Genomic DNA, 20680 nt, shown 5'->3' with positions numbered 1-20680 from the left:
TCTCCCCTGCCTTCCATTCTGCAAATCTGACCATAATTATATCCTTCTTATTCCTGCTTACAAGCAAAAACTAAAGCAAGAAGTACCAGCTCAGTACGGAAGTGATCAGATGACGCGGATGCTACACTCCAGAACTGTGTTGCTAGCACAGACTGGAATATGTTCCCGGGATTCATCCAATGGTATTGAGGAGTACACCACATCAGTCATCGGCTTCATCAAAAAGTGCATCGACAAAGTTGTCCCCACAGTGACCGAACATACATTTCCCAACCAGAAGCCATGGATAGAGGCAACATCCACATCGAGCTAAAGGCTAGAGCTGCCACTTTCAAGGAGCAGGAGACTAATCCGGACGCTTATAAGAAATCCCACTACGCCCTGAGACGAACCATCAAACAGGCAAAGCGTCAATACAGGATTAAGGTTGAGTCCTACTACACCGGCTCTGACACTCGTCGGATGTGGCAGGGCTTGAAAACTATTACGGACTACAAAGGGAAACCCAGATGAGAACTGCCCCGTGACGCGAGCCTATCGGGCGAGCTAAATGCCTTTTATGCTCGCTTCGAGGCAAGCAACACTGAAGCATGCACGAGAGCACCATCTGTTCTGGATGACTGTGTGATAATGTACACAGAGAGCTCATATAAATAATATGCATTACAATCTTTCCTGGCTCAAAGTTTTTGTAATAAGTGTTGACAAGCTGAATGAACAAAAGCGGTCTGTTTAAACTACTGGCACACAGCTCAGACAGCTTGAACAACCATGCATAACCCACAAGACATGCCACCAGAGGCCTCTTCACAGTCCCCAAGTCCACAACAGACTATGGGAGGTGCACAGTACTACATACAGTCATAACTACATGGCTATTCCTATTCCACATCAAGTAACTGATGCAAGCAGTAACATTTTATTTTAAAAAAACAGATAAAAAAACACCTTATAGAACAGCGGGGACTGTGAAGTAACACAAACAGGCACAGACACATGCATACACACACACACGATAACATACACACTATACACACACATACAGTGGGGCAAAAAAGTATTTAGTCAGCCACCAATTGTGCAAGTTCTCCCACTTAAAAAGATGAGAGAGGCCAGTAATTTTCATCATAGGTACACTTCAACTATGACAGACAAAATGAGAAAAAAAATCCAGAAAATCACATTGTAGGATTTTTTATGAATTTATTTGCAAATTATGGTGGAAAATAAGTATTTGGTCAGTAACAAAAGTTTATCTCAATACTTTGTTATATACCCTTTGTTGGCAATGACAGAGGTCAAATGTTTTTTGTAAGTCTTCACAAGGTTTTCACACACTGTTGCTGGTATTTTGGCCCATTCCTCCATGCAGATCTCCTCTAGAGCAATGATGTTTTGGGGCTGTTGCTGGGCAACACGGACTTTCAACTCCCTCCAAAGATTTTCTATGGGGTTGAGATCTGGAGACTGGCTCGGCCACTCCATGACCTTGAAATGCTTATTACGAAGCCACTCCTTCGTTGCCCGGGTGGTGTGTTTGGGATCATTGTCATGCTGAAAGACCCAGCCACGTTTCATCTTCAATGCACTTGCTGATGGAAGGAGGTTTTCACTCAAAATCTCACGATGGCCCTATTCATTCTTTCCTTTACACGGATCAGTCGTCCTGATCCCTTTGCAGAAAAACAGCCCCAAAGCATGATGTTTCCACCCCCAAGCTTCACAGTAGGTATGGTGTTCTTTGGATGCAACTCAGCATTCTAATGTCCTCCAAACAAGACGAGTTGAGTTTTTACCAAAAAGTTATATTTTGATTTCATCTGACCATATGACATTCTCCCAATCTTCTTCTGGATCATCCAAATGCTCTCTCGCAAACTTCAGACATGCCTGGACATGTACTGGCTTAAGCAGGGGGACACGTCTGGCACTGCAGGATTTGAGTCCCTGGCGGCGTAGTGCACCTTGAGCCCCACCCTCTTCAACATACATATCAACAAGGGCACAAGAACAGTCTGCAGCACCCAGCCTCACCCTACTAGAATCTGAAGTCAAATGTCTACTGTCCCCAACCAAGGAGGGCCTATACAGCAGCACCGAGATCTTCTGCACAGATTCTGTCAGACTTGGGCAGTGACAGTACATTTCAGTAAGACAAAAATAATGGTGTTCCAAAAAGGTCCAGTTGCCAGGACCACAAATACAAGTTCCATCTAGACACCGTTCCTAGAGCACTATGCATAACTTCCATATCTATTGGGTGAAATACCACAGTGTGCAATCACAGCAGCAAGATGTGTGACCTGTTGCCACAAGAGAAGGGCAACCAGTGAAGAACAAACACCATTGCAAATACAACCTATAATTATGTTTAATTATTTCCCCTTTTGTACTTTAAATATATTCACATAATTACAACACTGTATAAAGACATATTAAACTCAGCAAGAAAAGAAATGTCCTCTCACTGTCAACTGTGTTTATTTTCAGCAAACTTAACATGTGTAAATATTTGTATGAACATAACAAGATTCAACAACTGAGACATAAACTGAACAAGAGACTAACAAAAATGGAATAGCTTTGAGATTGCCTGCAATGACAAGCATAATTGGACTAATGACAAGCTTAGTCCAATTATGCTGTGACACACCACCCCAGACCATGACGGACCCTCCACCTCCAAATCGATCCCGCTCCAGAGTACAGGCCTTGGTGTTAAAGCTCATTCCTTCGATGAAAAATGCGAATCTGACCATCACCCCTGGTGAGACAAAACCGCAACTCGTCAGTGAAGAGAACTTTTTGCCAGTCCTGTCTGGTCCAGCAACGGTGGGTGTGTGCCCATAGGCGACGTTGTTGTCGGTGATGTCTGGTGAGGACCTGCCTCACAACAGGCCTACAAGCCCTCAGTCCAGCCTATTGTGGACCGTCTGAGCACTGTAACTCGGGCAGTTGTTGTTGCCATCCTGCACCTGTCCCACAGGTGTGATGTTCAGATGTACCGATGCTGTGCAGGTGTTGTTACACGTGGTCTGCCACTGCGAGGACGATCAGCTGTCCATCCTGTCTCCCTGTAGCACTGTCTTACTCGTCTCACAGTACGGACATTGCAATTTATTGCCCTGGCCACATCTACAGACCTCATGCCTCCTTGCAGCACGTTCATGCAGATGAGCAGTGACCCTGGGCATCTTTCTTTTGGTGTTTTTCAGAGTCAGTAGAAAGGCCTCTTTAGTGTCCTAAGTTTTCACAACTGTGACCTTAATTGCCTACCGTCTGTAAGCTGTTAGTGTCTTAACGGCCGTTCGGGGGGGGGGGGGGGTGCATGTTCATTAATTGTTTAAGTATGGGAAAACAGTGTTTTTACTCTTTACAATGACGATCTGTGAAGTTATTTGGATTTTTACGAATTATCTTTCAAAGACAGGGTCCTGAAAAAGGGACATTCATGACATTTGAAATGTCTCTATTCTTTTTACTGTTCATTTTTTATTGTTTTCAGTTCGCTTTTGTTTATTAACTATTTCACATGCTTTGGTTTGTAAACATCTGTTTCCCATGCCAATAAAACCCTTTGAATTGAATTGAATTGAAAGATGGTGAGAGAGAGAGATAGCAAGAGACCGCAAGATAGAGATTGAGACAGACAGCAAAAGATATTGAGACAGCTAGCGAAAGAGATTGAGACAGACAGCAAAAGAGATCGAGACAGCGAGAGATAGAGACATATCTCCATTCCTAGTATCCTCTCTCCTTATCTCCTCTTTCACACACTGGAGAAAAAGATCAGAGGGCAGGGGCAATGGATCTTCTCCTCCAATATGGTTGAGAAGAAGACATGATGTGAGGGAATCACAGAAAGACAAATTGAGAAAGATCCAGAGGTCTTTGATTTTATTTATTTTTTAAATAGGCCATAATGGCAAAAATAAATACAATTTAGCATTAACACTGGAGTGATAGATGTGCAGATGATGATATGCAAGTAGAGATACTGGGGTGCAAAAGAGAAAGAAGATAAATAACAATATGGGGATGCTGTAGTTGGGTATGCTATTTTCAGATTGGCTGTGTACAGGAACAGTGAGCGGTAAGCTGCTCTGACAGCTGATGCTTAAAGTTAGAGGGAGATATACAGTGGGGCAAAAAGTATTTAGTCAGCCACCAATTGTGCAAGTTCTCCCACTTAAAAAGATGAGAGAGGCCTGGTACACTCCAACTATGACAGACAAAATGAGAAAAAAAATCCAGAAAATCACATTGTAGGATTTTTAATGAATTTACAGGCCTCTCTCATCTTTTTAAGTGGGAGAACTTGCATAATTGGTAGTTGACTAAATACTTTTTTGCCCCACTGTAAGTGTCCAGGTTCAGTGATTTTTGCAATTCGTTCCATTGATTGGCCATGAGTTATAACATTCCCATGATGCAGCTTGTTGACAGACTGATGCGAAACTAACCCTAAACTTCTTCCCTTTTTGTTTTTTTCTCTCAGGTGAACACACACAACACACACACACACACACACACACACACACACACACACACACACACACACACACACACACACACACACACACACACACACACACAGACACACCACACACACATGGCCTTACAATAACCCTACCCCTCCTTCATCTCTCCATCCCTTCCTCTCCTTCTCTCACGCTTTGTCCTTCCCTCCCTCTCAGTTGTCTGTCTGTATAGAAACTGTTTTGCCCTGAATAGCTAATCAAATTTCTCCATTGTGATGGCCAATAAGATTTATCCTGCAGCTGATAGAAAACTCTGATTGGTGTTTCTCATTATTCTATAGTTTCCAAAACAGCTATTTTACATGTGCAACAGAGAGAGGAGAGTAGAAAACAGAGAGAATGAAGAGAGGTGAAGAGATGTACAAGATGAGAGGAAATATGAGCAGGAGATGAGGAGAGGAACTCGACAAAGAAGCCTGGCTTGCTATCAATTAATATGTTAATAACAGTTAAATTTCTTCAGTATTTATCAGTCACTTAATAATTAAAACAAAAGCAACCCGTTAGGTATGTCTATTCGGTTAGGGGCAATTCTGAACCTGTTAGCTCTGTCTATTCTGTTAAAGATTAGTTCTGAACCCATTTGTTTTTTCTATTCTGTTAGAGATTAGTTATATTGTGTTAGAGATTACTTCTGACCATGTTAGCTTTGTCTATTCTGTTAGAGATTAATTCTGAACCCGTTAGCTCTGTTTATTCTGTTAGAGATTAATTCTATTCTGTTAGAGATTAATTCTGAACCCGTTAGCTCTGTCTATTCTGTTAAAGATTAGTTCTGAACCCGTTATTAACTTTGTCTATCGGATAGAGATTAGTTCTATTCTGTCAGAGATTACTTCGGAACCCGTTAGTTCTGTATATTCTCTTAGAGATTAGTTCTGAACCCATTATATTTGTCTATCTGTTAGAGATTAGTTCAGAACATGTTAGCTTTGTCAACATTTTACATGTAAGTCATTAGCAGACACTCTTATCCAGAGCGATTTACAGTTAGTGCATTCATTTTAAAATAGCTAGGTGGGACAACCGCATATCAGTCATAGTAAGTCCTCAATAAATTAGCTATCAGCAAAGTCGGGGGGGGGCTCTGCTGGAAGATGGGCAGGGACTCTGTTGTCCAAGCCACAGGGGGAAGCTGCTTCCACCATTTGGGGTGCCAGGACAGAGAAGTGTAGTGGATGTGAGCTTCGACTGGAAGCTAGTGGAGTGTGCGGAGGAGCGGGGTGACATAGGAGAACTTGGGAAGGTTGAACACCAGGTGGGCTTCAGCGTTCTGGATAAATTGCAGGGGTTTGATGGCACAAGCAGTGAGCCCAGCCAAAAGCGAGTTGCAGTTGTCCAGACGGGAGATGGGAAGTGCCTGGATTAGGACCCTGCGCCACGTCCTTTGTGAGATAGGGTCGTACTCTACGGATGTTGTTGAGCATGAACCTGCAGGAGCTAGTCACTGCTTTGATGTTTTCAGAGAATGACAGGTTGTTGTTCAGGGTTTATGCAGAGGTTCTTTGCACTCTGGGAGGGGGACACAGTGGAGTTGTCAACTGTGATGGAGAGCGGGCAGCCAATCCCTGGGCGGAATAGCAGCTCCATCTTGTCGAGGTTGAGGTTAAGGTGGTGGGCCGACATCCAAGTTGAGATATCTGCCAGGCACTCAGAGATGCCACCTGGGTGTCGGAAGGGCCGGAAGGAGAAAAGTAGTTGAATGTCATCCTCATAGCAGTTATTGGAAAGACCATGTGTGGATATGATGGAGTCTAGTGACTTGGTGAATAGAGAGAAGAGGAGAGTGCCTAGAACTGACCCCTGAGGGACACCAGTCGGGAGAGTACATGGTGCAGACACAGATCCTCTCCACGTTACCTGGTGGGAGCGGCCTGCCAGGTACAATGCAATCCAAGAGTGTGCAGAGCCTGAGACGCCCAGCCCTGAGAGGGTGGAGAGGATGGTTCATGGTGCCGAAGGCAGTGGATAGATGTAGGAGGATGAGAACAGAGGACAGTGATTTAGTTTGGCAGTACGGAGAGCCTCCGTGACATAGAGAAGAGAAGTCTCGTTTGAGCAACCCGTATTGAAGGCTGACTGGATAGGGTCAAGGTAATTGTTTGGAAAGAGATAGCGAGATATTAAGTCAGAGACAGCACGCTCAAGTGTTTTGGAAAGAAAAGAAAGAAGGGATACAGGTCGGTAGTTTTTGACGTCAGATGGGTCGAGTGTTGGTTTCTTGAGGAGGGTAGCGACTAGGGGCATTTTGAAGTCAGAAGGAACACAGCCAGTGATCAGGGATGAGTTGATGAGGGAAGTGAGAAGGTCTCCAGAGATGGTCTGAAGTGATGAGGAGATGGTTTCGAGAGGGCAGATTTTCGGGCAGCCAGGATGGAGGCGATTGGGATAGGGAGAGGTCAAAAGAGGCGAGGGGAAAGAGAGTTGAAAATAAATTAATCGAAGGCAGACATTGGGAGATTGTAGTCGCCAAGTGCGAAGAGCGGCGAGCCATCGCCAAGGAAATGAGCTTATCAAGGTTCCAAGCTCATTGAGGAACTGTCCAAGGCCACCTGGTGGGTGACAGATGACAACAGTGTTAAGCTTTAGTGGACAAGTGACAGTGACAGCATGGAATTCAAATGAGATGGACAGGTGAGAGAAGAGATGGACAGGTGTGAGAGGGAGAAAAGAGAAAATCTCCAGTTAGCAGAAACAGGTAGCCATGTGCCACCACCACAACGACCAGATGCTCTCGGACTATGAGAGAAAATGTCGTCAGATGAAGAGTTTGGAGCTGGAAGAGCAGCTGGAAGAAATGGCAGCAGTTTTACGGGCGCTCAACCACTTGTGCTGTTATGTGGGGTTTTTTGCGTTATTTGTAACTTATTTTGTACATAACGTTTCTGCAACCGTATCTTACGGCAAAAAAAGAGCTTCTGGATATCAGGACAGCGATTGCTCACCTCGGATTAGACAAAGATTTTTTCTTCAATTTACAAGACGCATAAGACATTCTCCAAACATCCGGCAGGGCCGACATCCACGTTATTTGCAAGAGGGAGCGATGCAGGTACACAAGGTACAATCACAAATATCCTACCAACGGGACATCAACAACTGAAATATCCTATGTTTTACGGAATCGTGGCTGAATGACGACATGGATATTCAACTAGCGGGATACACGCTGCACTGGCAAGATAGAAGAGCACACTCCGGTAAGACGAGGGGAAGCGGTCTGTGCATATTTGTAAACAACAGCTGGTGCACAGATTCTAAGGAAGTCTCTAAATTTGGCTCGCCTGAAGAAGAGTATATTATGATAAATTGCAGGCCACACTACTTGCCTAGAGAGTTTTCAACTATACTTTTCGTGGCTGTTTATTTACCACCACAGACAGATACTGGCACTAAGACCGCACTCAGTCAGCTGTATAAGGAAATAAGCAAACAGGAAACCACTCACCCAGAGGCGGCGCTCCTAGTGGCCGGGGACTTAAATGCAGGGAAACTTAAATCAGTTCTACCAAATTTCCATCAACATGTTAAATGTGCAACGAGAGGGAAAAGCATTCTAGATCACCTGTACTCCACACACAGAGACGCGTACAAAGCTCTCCCTCGCCCTTCATTTGGTAAATCAGACCACAACTCTATCCTACTGATTCTTGCTTACAAGCAAAAATTAAAGCAGGAAGCACCAGTGAATCTGTCTATAAAAAAAGTGGTCAGATGAAGCAGATGCTAAACTACAGGACTGCTTTACTATCATAGACTGGAACATGTTCCGGGATTCTTCCGATGGCATTGAGGAGTACACCACATCAGTCACTGGCTTTATCAATAAGTACATTGAGGACGTCGTCCCCACAGTGACTGTACGTTCATACCCCAACCAGAAGCCATGGATTACAGGCAACATTCGCACTGAGCTAAAGGGTAGAGCTGCCGCTTTCAAGGTGCGGGACTCTAACCCGGAAGCTTACAAGAAACCCTGCTGTGCCCTGCGACGAACCATCAAACAAGCAAAGCGTCAATACAGGGCTAAGATTGAATCATACTACACCGGCTCCGACACTCGTGTTATGTGGCAGGGCTTGCAAACTATTACAGACTACAAAGGGAAGCCCAGCCGCGAGCTACCCAGTGACACGAGCCTACCAGACGAGCTAAATCACTTCTATGCTCGCTTAGAGGCAAGCAACACTGAGGCATGCATGAGAGCATCAGCTGTTCCGGACGACTGTGTGATCTCACTCTCCGTAGCCAACATGTGTAAGACCTTCAAACAGGTCAACATACACAAGGCTACAGGGCCAGATAGATTACCAGGACGTGTGCTCCGGACATGTGACCAACTGGCAGGTGTCTTCACTGACATTTTAAACATGTCCCTGATTGAGTCTGTAATACCAACATATTTCAAGCAGACCACCATAGTTCCTGTGCCTAAGAACAGAGAGGCAACCTGCCTAAATGACTACAGACCCATAGCACTCACGTCTGTAGCCATGAAGTGCTTTGAAAGGTTGGTAATGAATCACATCAACATTATTATCCCAGAAACACTAGACCCACTCCAATTTGCATAACACCCAAACAGATCCACAGATGATGCAATCTCTATTGCACTCCACACTGCCCTTTCCCACCTGGACAAAAGGAACACCTATGTGAGAATGCTATTCATTGACTACAGCTCAGTGTTCACCATAGTACCCTCAAAGCGCATTACAAAGCTAAGTATCCTGGGACTAAACACCTCCCTCTGCAACTGGATCCTGGACTTCCTGACGGGCCACCCCCAGGTGGTGAGGGTAGGCAACACATCTGCCACGCATATCCTCAACACTGGAGCTTCGCAGGGGTGCGTGCTAATCCCCTCCTGTACTCCCTGTTCACCCACGACTACATGGCCAGGCATGACTTCAACACCATCATTAAGTTTGCAGATGACACAACCGTGGTAGGCCTGATCACCGTTCATCATATATGCATAGTTACTTTAACCATATCTACATGTACATACAACTTCAATCAGCCTGACTAACCGCTGTCTGTATGTAGCCTCGCTACTGTCTATAGCCTCTCTACTGTCTATAGCCTCTCTACTGTATATAGCCTCTCTACTGTCTATAGCCTCGCTACTGTCTATAGCTTCTCTACTGTATATGGCCTCTCTACTGTCTATAGCCTCTCTACTGTATATAGCCTCTCTACTGTCTAAAGCCTCGCTACTGTCTATAGCCTCTCTACTGTCTATAGCCTCTCTACTGTCTAAAGCCTCGCTACTGTCTATAGCCTCTCTACTGTCTATAGCCTCTCTACTGTCTAAAGCCTCGCTACTGTCTATAGCCTCTCTACTGTCTATAGCTTCTCTACTGTCTATAGCCTCTCTACTGTCTATAGCCTCTCTACTGTATATAGCCTCGCTACTGTATGTAGCCCCTCTACTGTATGTAGCCTCTCTACTGTATATAGCCTCGCTACTGTCTATAGCTTCTCTACTGTCTATAGCCTCTCTACTGTATATAGCCTCTCTACTGTATATAGCCTCTCTACTGTCTATAGCCTCTCTACTGTATATAACCTCTCTACTGTCTATAGCCTCTCTACTGTCTATAGACTCAATACTGTCTATAGCCTCTCTACTGTCTATTGCATCTCTACTGTATATAGCCTCTCTACTGTCTATAGCCTCTCCACTGTCTATAGCCTCTCTACTGTCTATAGCCTCTCTACTGTATATAACCTCTCTACTGTCTATAGCCTCTCTACTGTCTATAGCTACTGTCTCTCTACTGTCTATAGCCTCTCTACTGTCTATAGCCTCTCTACTGTCTATAGCCTCTCTACTGTATATAGCATCTCTACTGTCTATAGCCTCTCTACTGTCTATAGCCTCTCGACTGTATATAGCCTCTCTACTGTCTATAGCCTCGCTACTGTCTATAGCATATCCACTGTCTATAGCCTCTCTACTGTCTATAGCCTCTCTACTGTCTATAGCCTCTCTACTGTCTATAGCCTCTCTACTGTATTTTGCACCTCTACTGTATATAGTCTCTCTACTGACTATAGCCTCTCTACTGTATGTAGCATCTATACTGTCTCTACTGTCTATAGCATATCTACTGTCTATAGCCTCTCTACTGTATATAGCCTCTCTACTGTCTATAGCCCTCTACTGTCTATAGCCTCACTACTGTCTATAGCCTCTCTACTGTATATAGCTCTCTACTGTCTATAGCCTCTCTACTGTCTATAGCCTACTGTCTCTACTGTCTACTAGTATATAGCCTCTCTACTGTATATAGCCTCTCTACTGTCTATAGCCTCTATTGTCTATAGCCTCTCTACTGTCTATAGCCTCTCGACTGTATATAGCCTCTCTACTGTCTACAGCCTCTCTACTGTCTATAGCCTCGCTACTGTCTATAGCATCTCCACTGTCTATAGCCTCTCTACTGTATATAGCCTCTCTACTGTCTATAGCCTCTCTATTGTCTATAGCCTCACTACTGTCTACTAGCTACGAGCATAGAGATGCAAATACTTTAGAGAGGCTATAGACAGTAGAGAGGCTATAGACAGTAGAGAGGCTATATACAGTAGAGAGGCTATAGACAGTATAGATGCTACATACAGTAGAGAGGCTATAGTCAGTAGAGAGGCTATATACAGTAGAGTAGAGTAACCTCTCTACTGTCTATAGCCTCTCTACTGTCTATAGCCTCACTAATGTCTACTAGCTACGAGCCTCTACTATATTTTGCACCTCTACTGTATATAGCCTCTCTACTGTCTATAGCCTCTCCACTGTCTGTAGCCTCTCTACTGTCTATAGCCTCTCCACTGTCTATAGCCTCTCTACTGTCTATATCCTTTCTACTGTATATAGCCTCTCTACTGTCTATAGCCTCTCTACTGTCTATAGCCTCTCTATTGTCTATAGACTCACTACTGTCTACTAGCTACGAGCCTCTACTATATTTTGCACCTCTACTGTATATAGTCTCTCTCGTGTCTATAGCCTCTCTACTGTCTATAGCCTCTCTACTGTCTATAGCCTCTATCCTCTGTATATTGCATCTCTACTGTATATAGCCTCTCTATTGTCATAGCCTCTCTACTTTATGTAGCCTCCCTACTGTCTATAGCCTCTCTACTGTTATAGCCTCTCTGCTGTCTATAGCCTCTCTACTGTATATACCCTCTTTACTGTCTATAGCCTCTCTACTGTCTATATCCTCGATAGTGTCTACAGCATCTCTACTGTCTATAGCCTGTCTATAGCCTCTCTACTGTATTTTGCATCTCTACTGTATATAGCCTCTCTAGTGTCTATAGCCTCTCTACTGTCTATAGCCTCTCTACTGTCTATAGCCTGTCTATAGCCTCTCTACTGTCTATAGCCTCAAATCAAATCAAATTTTATTTGTCACATACACAGGGTTAGCAGATGTTAATGCGAGTGTAGCGAAATGCTTGTGCTTCCAGTTCCGACAATGCCGTAATTACCAACAAGTAATCTAACTAACAATTCCTAAACTACTGTCTTATACACAGTGTAAGGGGATAAAGAATATGTACATAAATATATGAATGAGTGATGGTGCTGAGCAGCATAGGCAAGATACAGTAGATGGTATCGAGTACAGTACATACATATGAGATGAGTATGTAAACAAAGTGGCATAGTTAAAGTGACTAGTGATACATGTATTACATAAGGATGCAGTAGATGATATAGAGTACAGTATATACATATGAGATGAGTATGTAAACAAGGTGGCATAGTTAAAGTGGCTAGTGATACATGTATTACATAAGGATGCAGTAGATGATAGAGTACAGTATACAAGTATACATATGAGATGAATAATGTAGGGTATGTAAACATTATATTAGGTAGCATTGTTTAAAGTGGCTAGTGATATATTTTACATCCTTCCCATCAATTCCCATTATTGAAGTGGCTGGAGTTGAGTCAGTGTGTTGGCAGCAGCCACTCAATGTTAGTGGTTGCTGTTTAACAGTCTGATGGCCTTGAGATAGAAGCTGTTTTTCAGTCTCTCGGTCCCAGCTTTGATGCACCTGTACTGACCTCGCCTTCTGGATGATAGCGGGGTGAACAGGCAGTGGCTCGGGTGGGTGTTGTCCTTGATGATCTTTATGGCCTTCCTGTAACATCGGGTGGTGTAGGTGTCCTGGAGGGCAGGTAGTTTGCCCCCGGTGATACGTTGTGCAGACCTCACTACACTCTGGAGAGCCTTACGGTTGTGGGCGGAGCAGTTGCCGTACCAGGCGGTGATACAGCCCGCCAGGATGCTCTCGATTGTGCATCTGTAGAAGTTTGTGAGTGCTTTTGGTGACAAGCCGAATTTCTTCAGCCTCCTGAGGTTGAAGAGGCGCTGCTGCGCCTTCTTCACGATGCTGTCTGTGTGAGTGGACCAATTCAGTTTGTCTGTGTATGCCGAGGAACTTAAAACTTACTACCTTCTCCACTGCTGTTCCATCGATGTGGATAGGGGGGTGTTCCCTCTGCTGTTTCCTGAAGTCCACAATCATCTCCTTAGTTTTGTTGACGTTGAGTGTGAGGTTATTGTCCTGACACCACACTCCGAGGGCCCTCACCTCCTCCCTGTAGGCCGTCTCGTCGTTGTTGGTAATCAAGCCTACCACTGTTGTGTCGTCCGCAAACTTGATGATTGAGTTGGAGGCGTGCGTTGCCACGCAGTCGTGGGTGTACAGGGAGTACAGGAGAGGGCTCAGAACGCACCCTTGTGGGGCCCCAGTGTTGAGGATCAGCGGGGTGGAGCCTCTCTACTGTATATAGCCTCTCTACTGTCTATAGCCTATCTCCTGTTTATAGCCTCTACTGTTATAGCCTCTCTACTGTCTATAGCCTCTCTACTGTTATAGCCTCTCTCCTGTATTTAGCCGCTCTACTGTTATAGCCTCTGCTGTATATTGCCTCTCTACTGTTATAGCCTCTCTACGGTCTATAGCCTCTCTACTGTCTATAGGCTCTCTACTGTCTATAGCCTCTCTACTGTATATTGGCTCTCTACTGTATGTAGCCTGTCTTTTATTTCTTTACTTACCTATTGTTCACCTAACATCTTTTTTGCACTATTGGTTAGAGCCTGTAAGTAAGCATTTGGGGCGGCAGGTTAGCTTAGTGGTTAGAGCGTTGGACTAGTAACTGGAAGGTTGCAAATTCAAACCCCCGAGCTGACAAGGTACAAATCTGTCGTTCTGCCCCTGAACAGGCAGTGAACCCACTGTTCCTAGGCCGTCATTGAAAATAAGAATTTGTTCTTCACTGACTTGCCTAGTTAAATAAAGGTAAAAAAATAAAATAAAATTGCTGTAAGAATAGACAGAGCTATTCGGCGCACGTGAGAAATAAACGTTGATTTGTTTTGATTCTCTGGGGTGACCCATGTCACTGTCAGTGCCAAGAAGTCAAGGGACTGAAGGGCAGCTTAGGCTGAGATGAACTCGTCAGTTCTAAACGCTTCCAGAAACTAGGGATTCCACATGGGTTGTGCACGCAGGGTACACTAAATTAGAAGGGTTGCAGTCAAGAGGTGGGGAGCATCTGTAAAGCCTAAAGGGAGAAGAGTGAACTGGGATAGAAAACACACACAGTTCACAAAGCTACAAAAGAGTAAAATGAGATCATCTGTAAATTACTAGGTAAGATACTGAAGTGAGAGAGTGTTGTGGAGCCTTCCTCTCTTTCCTTCCTCAAATAACTCATCAGAAACGTTTTGGCAACAGTCTTAGTTTACAGCTGCCGCAGTGGAAACAGGGAAGACTGAAGTACTAATAACAATTGCTAATTGACTTGCAAAGGTGAAGAGCACACCTCCCTGTATTAACTGCTGATTGCCTAGGAGAGGAGAAACCACTCCCCCCAATATGGCAGGTAGACTAGTGGTCAGAGCGTTGGTCCAGTAACTGAAAGGTTGCTAGATCAAATCCCTGAACTGACACGGTAAAAATCTGTCGTTCTGCCCCTGAACAAAGCAGTTAACCCACACTTCCTGGGTTGTCATTGTGAATAAGAATTTGGCCTTAACTGACTTGCCTAGCTAAATAAAGGTTAAACAATACAGAAACATATTACCTGGTTGATGTATCAACAATCAACAAAGCAAGTTGATAGCAGTCAGAATATCACACACCAAATAGGCGACTGGGAAGAAAGGCGTCACTTAAAGAAATGGCCCTCGATAGGTAAAAGACAGTACTAGACAAAGCTAATCTCCTTCAAGATAGACAATGCTAACGAGTTCAGACCTAATCTCTATTTTAAGAGACGAGTTCTGAAAATGTTAGCTTGGACTATTCTGCTCGAGATTAGTTCTGAAGCTGTTAGCTCTCTATATTCTACCAAAGATATGTTCTGAGCCTGTTAGCTCTGTCTATTCTGTAAAACAATGCTAACGGGTTCAGATCGAATCTCTATCTTGAAAGAGAATAGTTCTGAACCTGTTAGCTTTGTTTATTCTGTTAGAGATTAGTTCTGAACCTGTTAGCTCTGTCTATTCTGTTAGAGATGACTTCTGAACCTGTTAGCTTGGTCTATTCTGTTAGAGTTTCGTTCTGAACGTGTTAGCTCTGAATATTCTGTGAGAGATTAGTTCTGAAACTGTTAGCTCTGTCTATTTTGTAAGAGATTAGTTCTGAGTGTTCGTCATCAAAGCATCACTGATTCACTAACGTCCTCGTCGACAATAGCCAGTTAGTTTGTATGGACATGCACCACAACCGAATGTTGATAATATATCCCACATTTTTCGACAAATCATAGCTATTTAGCAAAGGCCGGGATTCAATCCCAGCTGTGTTATTGTGCAGGTCACCTTTGAGCGGACAATGCAGATTTTAAGTGCATTTTCCCCAATGTTTGCGAAGATCACATTAACGTAAATGCTGCGGATGTCAGCTCAATCGGAATCTGTCAATTTCAAGCTCGCTGTAAATGGTAGAAGGTATACATTTCTGACTGTGTGTGTGTGTGTGTGTGTGTGTGTGTGTGTGTGTGTGTGTGTGTGTGTGTGTGTGTGTGTGTGTGTGTGTGTGTGTGTGTGTGTGTGTGTGTGTGTGTGTGTGTGTGTGTGTGGGTGTGTGTGTGTGAAATGTGTATGTTTTGCAGCGGACCCTCCCTTCAGTGCGTACCCTGCTGTGATTGGAGCAGCCATCGGAGGGATGCTCATCGCTGCCATAGCAACCGTTCTGCTTTTCATGTACATCATCCGCAACCGCAACAACAACCCCCGTACGTACACACACACTACAAATTCACACTAAATACTCAAACACTACACACACACACACACACACACTCAAACACTATTCACAAACTCAGATACATCATTCATTGAATCAGATGGCTCATTCATCAGAATACCCACTGATATTGCCAATTTTATTGTCACGATTACCAAATTTAGACATGACATGCAAGCAACAAACACTTCACAAGTATAATTGATCAAATTATGAAAGACAAGAATTGTAATTTTGAATTCCGTTGTCTATCAACAATGACAAGCCACCGGGGTCTGACAACTTGGATGGAAAATTACCTAGGATAATATTTGCCATATCTTCAATCTAAGCCTAGTAGAAAGTATGTGCCCTGAGGTCAGGAGGGAAGCTAAAGTCATTCCGCTACCCAAGAATAGTAAAGACCCCTTTATTGGCTCAAATAGCCAAACAATCAGCTTGTTACCAACCCTTAGTAAACTTTTAAGAAATATTGTGTTTGATCAGATAAAATGCTATTTTACTGTACACAAATTGACAACACATTTTCAGCATGCTTATAGGGAAGGACATTCAACAAGCACAGCACTTACACAAATGACTGATGATTGGCTGAGACAAATTGATGATAAAAAGATTGTAGGGGCTGTTTTGTTAGACTTCAGTGTGGCTTTTGATATTATCGATCATAGTCTGCAACTGGAAAAACGTGTGATATGGCTTTACACCCCGCTATATTGTGGATAAAGAGTTACATGTCTAACAGAACACAGAGGGTGTTCTTTAATGGAAGCCTCTCCAACATAATCCAGGTAGAATCAGGAATTCCCCAGGGCAGCTGTCTGTCTAAGTTTTTTCAATCTTTACAAATGACCTGCCACTGGCTTTGAGTAAAGTGTGTCTATGTATGCGGATGACTCAACACTATACACGCCAGCTACTACAGCGAGTGAAATCACTGCAACACTCAAGAACAGACTATGGTGGGCGCAAAGTACTATGTAAAGCCCTTGGCTACATGGAACTCTTCTCCACATCAGTAGAATCAGATTTATCAGATAAAAATACACCCTATGGAACAGCGGAACTGTGAAGAGACACACACGCACAGAAACACGCTTACACACACGTACACATGGATTTTGTACTATAGATATCTGGTTGAAGGCATGAGGGAACACACTTCATGTGTTGTGAAAAGTGTTTCGAAATGTAATGTAACATTTTTAATTGCATATAACTGCCTTAATGTTGCAGGACCCAAGAAAACTCTAACCCTATCCATCCAGTTAATGGAAACTCTAACCACCCAGTTAATATAAACACTAACACTAACCCTCCAGTTAATGTAAACTCCAACTCTAACCCTCCAGTTAATGTAAACTCTAACCATCCAGTTAATGTAAACTCTAACCACCCAGTTAATATAAACTCCAACCATCCAGTTAATGTAAACTCAAATCATCCAGTTAATGTAAACTCTAATCATCCAGTAAATGTAAACTCAAATCATCCAGTTAATGTAAAGTCTAGCCATCTAGTTAATGGAAACTCTAACCGTCAATTTAATGTAAACTCTAACCACCCAGTTAATATAAACTCTAACCATCCAGTTAATGTAAACTCTAACCCTAGCCATCTAGTTAATGTAAACACTAACACTAACCATCCAGTTAATGTAAACTCTAACTCTCACACTCCAGTTAATGTAAACTCTAACCATCCAGTTAATGTAAACTCTAACCATCCAGTTAATGTAAACTCGAACCCTCCAGTTAATGTAAACTCGAACACTCCAGTTAATGTAAACTCTAACCATAGAGTTAATGTTAACTGGATGGTTAGAGTTTACATTAATTGGATGATTAGAGTTTACATTAACTGGATGGTTAGAGTTTATGTAAACTCTAATCATCCAATTAATGTAAACTCCGACCATCCAGTTAATGTAAAGTCTAACCATCCAGTTCATGTAACCTCTAACCATCCAGTTAATGTAAAATCTAACTATCCAGTTAATGAAAACTCATTTTTAATTGCATATAACTGCCTTAATGTTGCAGGACCCAAGAAAACTCTAACCCTATCCATCCAGTTAATGGAAACTCTAACCGTCAATTTAATGTAAACTCTAACCACCCAGTTAATATAAACTCTAATCATCCAGTAAATGTAAAGTCTAACCATCCATTTAATGTAAACTCTAACCATCGAGTTAATGTAAACACTAACACTAACCCTCCAGTTAATGTAAACTCCAACTCTAACCCTCCAGTTAATGTAAACTCTAACCATCCAGTTAATGTAAACTCTAACCACCCAGTTAATATAAACTCCAACCATCCAGTTAATGTAAACTCAAATCATCCAGTTAATGTAAACTCTAATCATCCAGTAAATGTAAACTCAAATCATCCAGTTAATGTAAAGTCTAACCATCCAGTTAATGGAAACTCTAACCCTAGCCATCTAGTTAATGGAAACTCTAACCGTCAATTTAATGTAAACTCTAACCACCCAGTTAATATAAACTCTAACCATCCAGTTAATGTAAACTCTAACCCTAGCCATCTAGTTAATGTAAACACTAACACTAACCATCCAGTTAATGTAAACTCTAACTCTAACCCTCCAGTTAATGTCAACGCTAACCATCCAGTTAATGTAAACTCTAACTCTCACACTCCAGTTAATGTAAACTCTAACCATCCAGTTAATGTAAACTCTAACCATCCAGTTAATGTAAACTCGAACCCTCCAGTTAATGTAAACTCGAACACTCCAGTTAATGTAAACTCTAACCATAGAGTTAATGTAAACTCTAACCATCCAGTTAATGTAAACTCTAATCATCCAATTAATGTAAACTCCGACCATCCAGTTAATGTAAAGTTTAACCATCCAGTTCATGTAACCTCTAACCATCCAGTTAATGTAAAATCTAACTATCCAGTTAATGAAAACTCAAACCCTACCCCCCCCCCCAGTTCATGTAAACTCTAACCCTCCAGTTAATGTAAACTCTAACCCTAACCATCCAGTTAATGTAAACTCTAACAGTCCAGTTAATGTAAACTCTAACCCTAACCATCCAGTTAATGTAAACTCTAACCCTCCAGTTAATGTAAACTCTAACCCTAACCATCCAGTTCATGTAAACTCTAACCCTCCAGTTAATGTAAACTCCAACCATCCAGTTAATGTAAACTCTAACCATCCAGTTAATGTAAACTCTAACCCTCCAGTTAATGTAAACTCTAACCATTCAGTTAATGTAAACCCTAAACATCCAGTTAATGTAAACTCTAACACTAACCATCCAGTTAATGTAAACTCTAACCCTAACCATCCAGCTAATGTAAACTCTAACCCTAACCCTCAAGTGAATGTACACTCTAACCCTAACCCTCCAGTTAATGTATACTCTTACACTAACCATCCAGTTCATGTAAACTCTAACCCTCCAGTTAATGTAAACTCTAACCATCCAGTTAATGTAAACTCTAACCATCCAGTTAATGTAAACTCTAACCATCCAGTTAATGTAAACTCTAATCATCCAATTAATGTAAACTCCAACCATCCAGTTAATGTAAACTCTAACCATCCAGTTAATATAAACTCTAACCATCCAGTTAATGTAAACTCCAACTATCCAGTTAATGTAAACTCCAACTATCCAGTTAATGTGAACTCTAACCATCGAGTTAATGTAAACTCTAACCATCCAGTTAATGTAAACTCCAACCATCCAGTTAATGTAAACTCTAATCATTCAGTTAATGTAAACTCTAACCATCCAGTTAATGTAAACTCCAACTATCCAGTTAATGTGAACTCTAACCATCCAGTTAATGTAAACTCCAACTATCCATTTAATGTGAACTCTAACCATCCAGTTAATGTAAACTCTAACCCTCCAGTTAATGTAAACTCTAACCATCCAGTTAATGTAAACTCTAATCATCCAATTAATGTAAACTCCAACTATCCAGTTAATGTAAACTCTAACCATCCAGTTAATATAAACTCTAACCATCCAGTTAATGTAAACTCCATCTATCCAGTTAATGTAAACTCCAACTATCCAGTTAATGTGAACTCTAACCATCCAGTTAATGTAAACTCTAATCATTCAGTTAATGTAAACTCTAACCATCCAGGTAATGCAAACTATAACTCTAACCATCCAGTTAATCTAAACTCTAACCATCCAGTTAATGTAAACTCCAACCATCCAGTTAATGTAAACTCTAACCATCCATTTAATGTAAACTCTAATCATCCAGTTAATGTAAACTCTAACCCTCCAGTTAATGTAAACTCTAACCATCCAGTTCATGTAAACTCTAACCATCCAATTAATGTAAACTCCAGTTAATGTAACGTCTAACTATCCAGTTCATGTAAACTCTAACCATCCAGTTAAATGTAAACTCTAACCCTAAACATCCAGTTAATGTAAACTCTAACCCTAACCCTCCATTTAATGTAAACTCTAACCCTAACCCCCCAGTTTAATGTAAACTCAAACCCTAACCATCCAGTTCATATAAACTCTAACCATCCGTTTAATGTAAACTCTAACCCTCCAGTTAATGTACACTCTAACCCTAACCATCCAGTTAATGTAAACTCTAACCCTAACCCTCAAGTGAATGTAAACTCAAACCCTAACCATCCAGTTAATATAAACTCTAACCATCCGTTTAATGTAAACTCTAACTCTAACCATCCAGTTAATGTAAACTCTAACCCTCCAGTTAATGTACACTCTAACCCTAACCATCCAGTTAATGTAAACTCTAACCCTAACCCTCCAGTTAATGTACACTCTAACCCTAACCATCCGTTTAATGTAAACTCTAACTCTA

At 42.2% G+C, this 20680-nt stretch overlaps 1 protein-coding gene across 1 annotated transcript in view; it reads left to right on the top strand.

The window, feature by feature from the left end:
• Positions 1 to 20680, top strand: part of LOC135543717 (V-set and immunoglobulin domain-containing protein 10-like 2) — a 122411-nt gene that overhangs the window by 95163 nt on the left and 6568 nt on the right. The window contains exon 17 of the mRNA XM_064971084.1: positions 15694 to 15816. Within this exon, the coding sequence (XP_064827156.1) occupies positions 15694 to 15816 (123 nt within the window). The remainder of the gene's footprint in view (positions 1 to 15693; positions 15817 to 20680) is intronic.

Source organism: Oncorhynchus masou, chromosome 8 (assembly GCF_036934945.1).
Source record: "Oncorhynchus masou masou isolate Uvic2021 chromosome 8, UVic_Omas_1.1, whole genome shotgun sequence".
NCBI classification, from domain to species: Eukaryota; Metazoa; Chordata; class Actinopteri; order Salmoniformes; family Salmonidae; genus Oncorhynchus; species Oncorhynchus masou.
The sequence above is the reverse complement of the archived record's forward strand: the minus strand, read 5'-3'. Positions and strand labels throughout refer to the sequence as shown.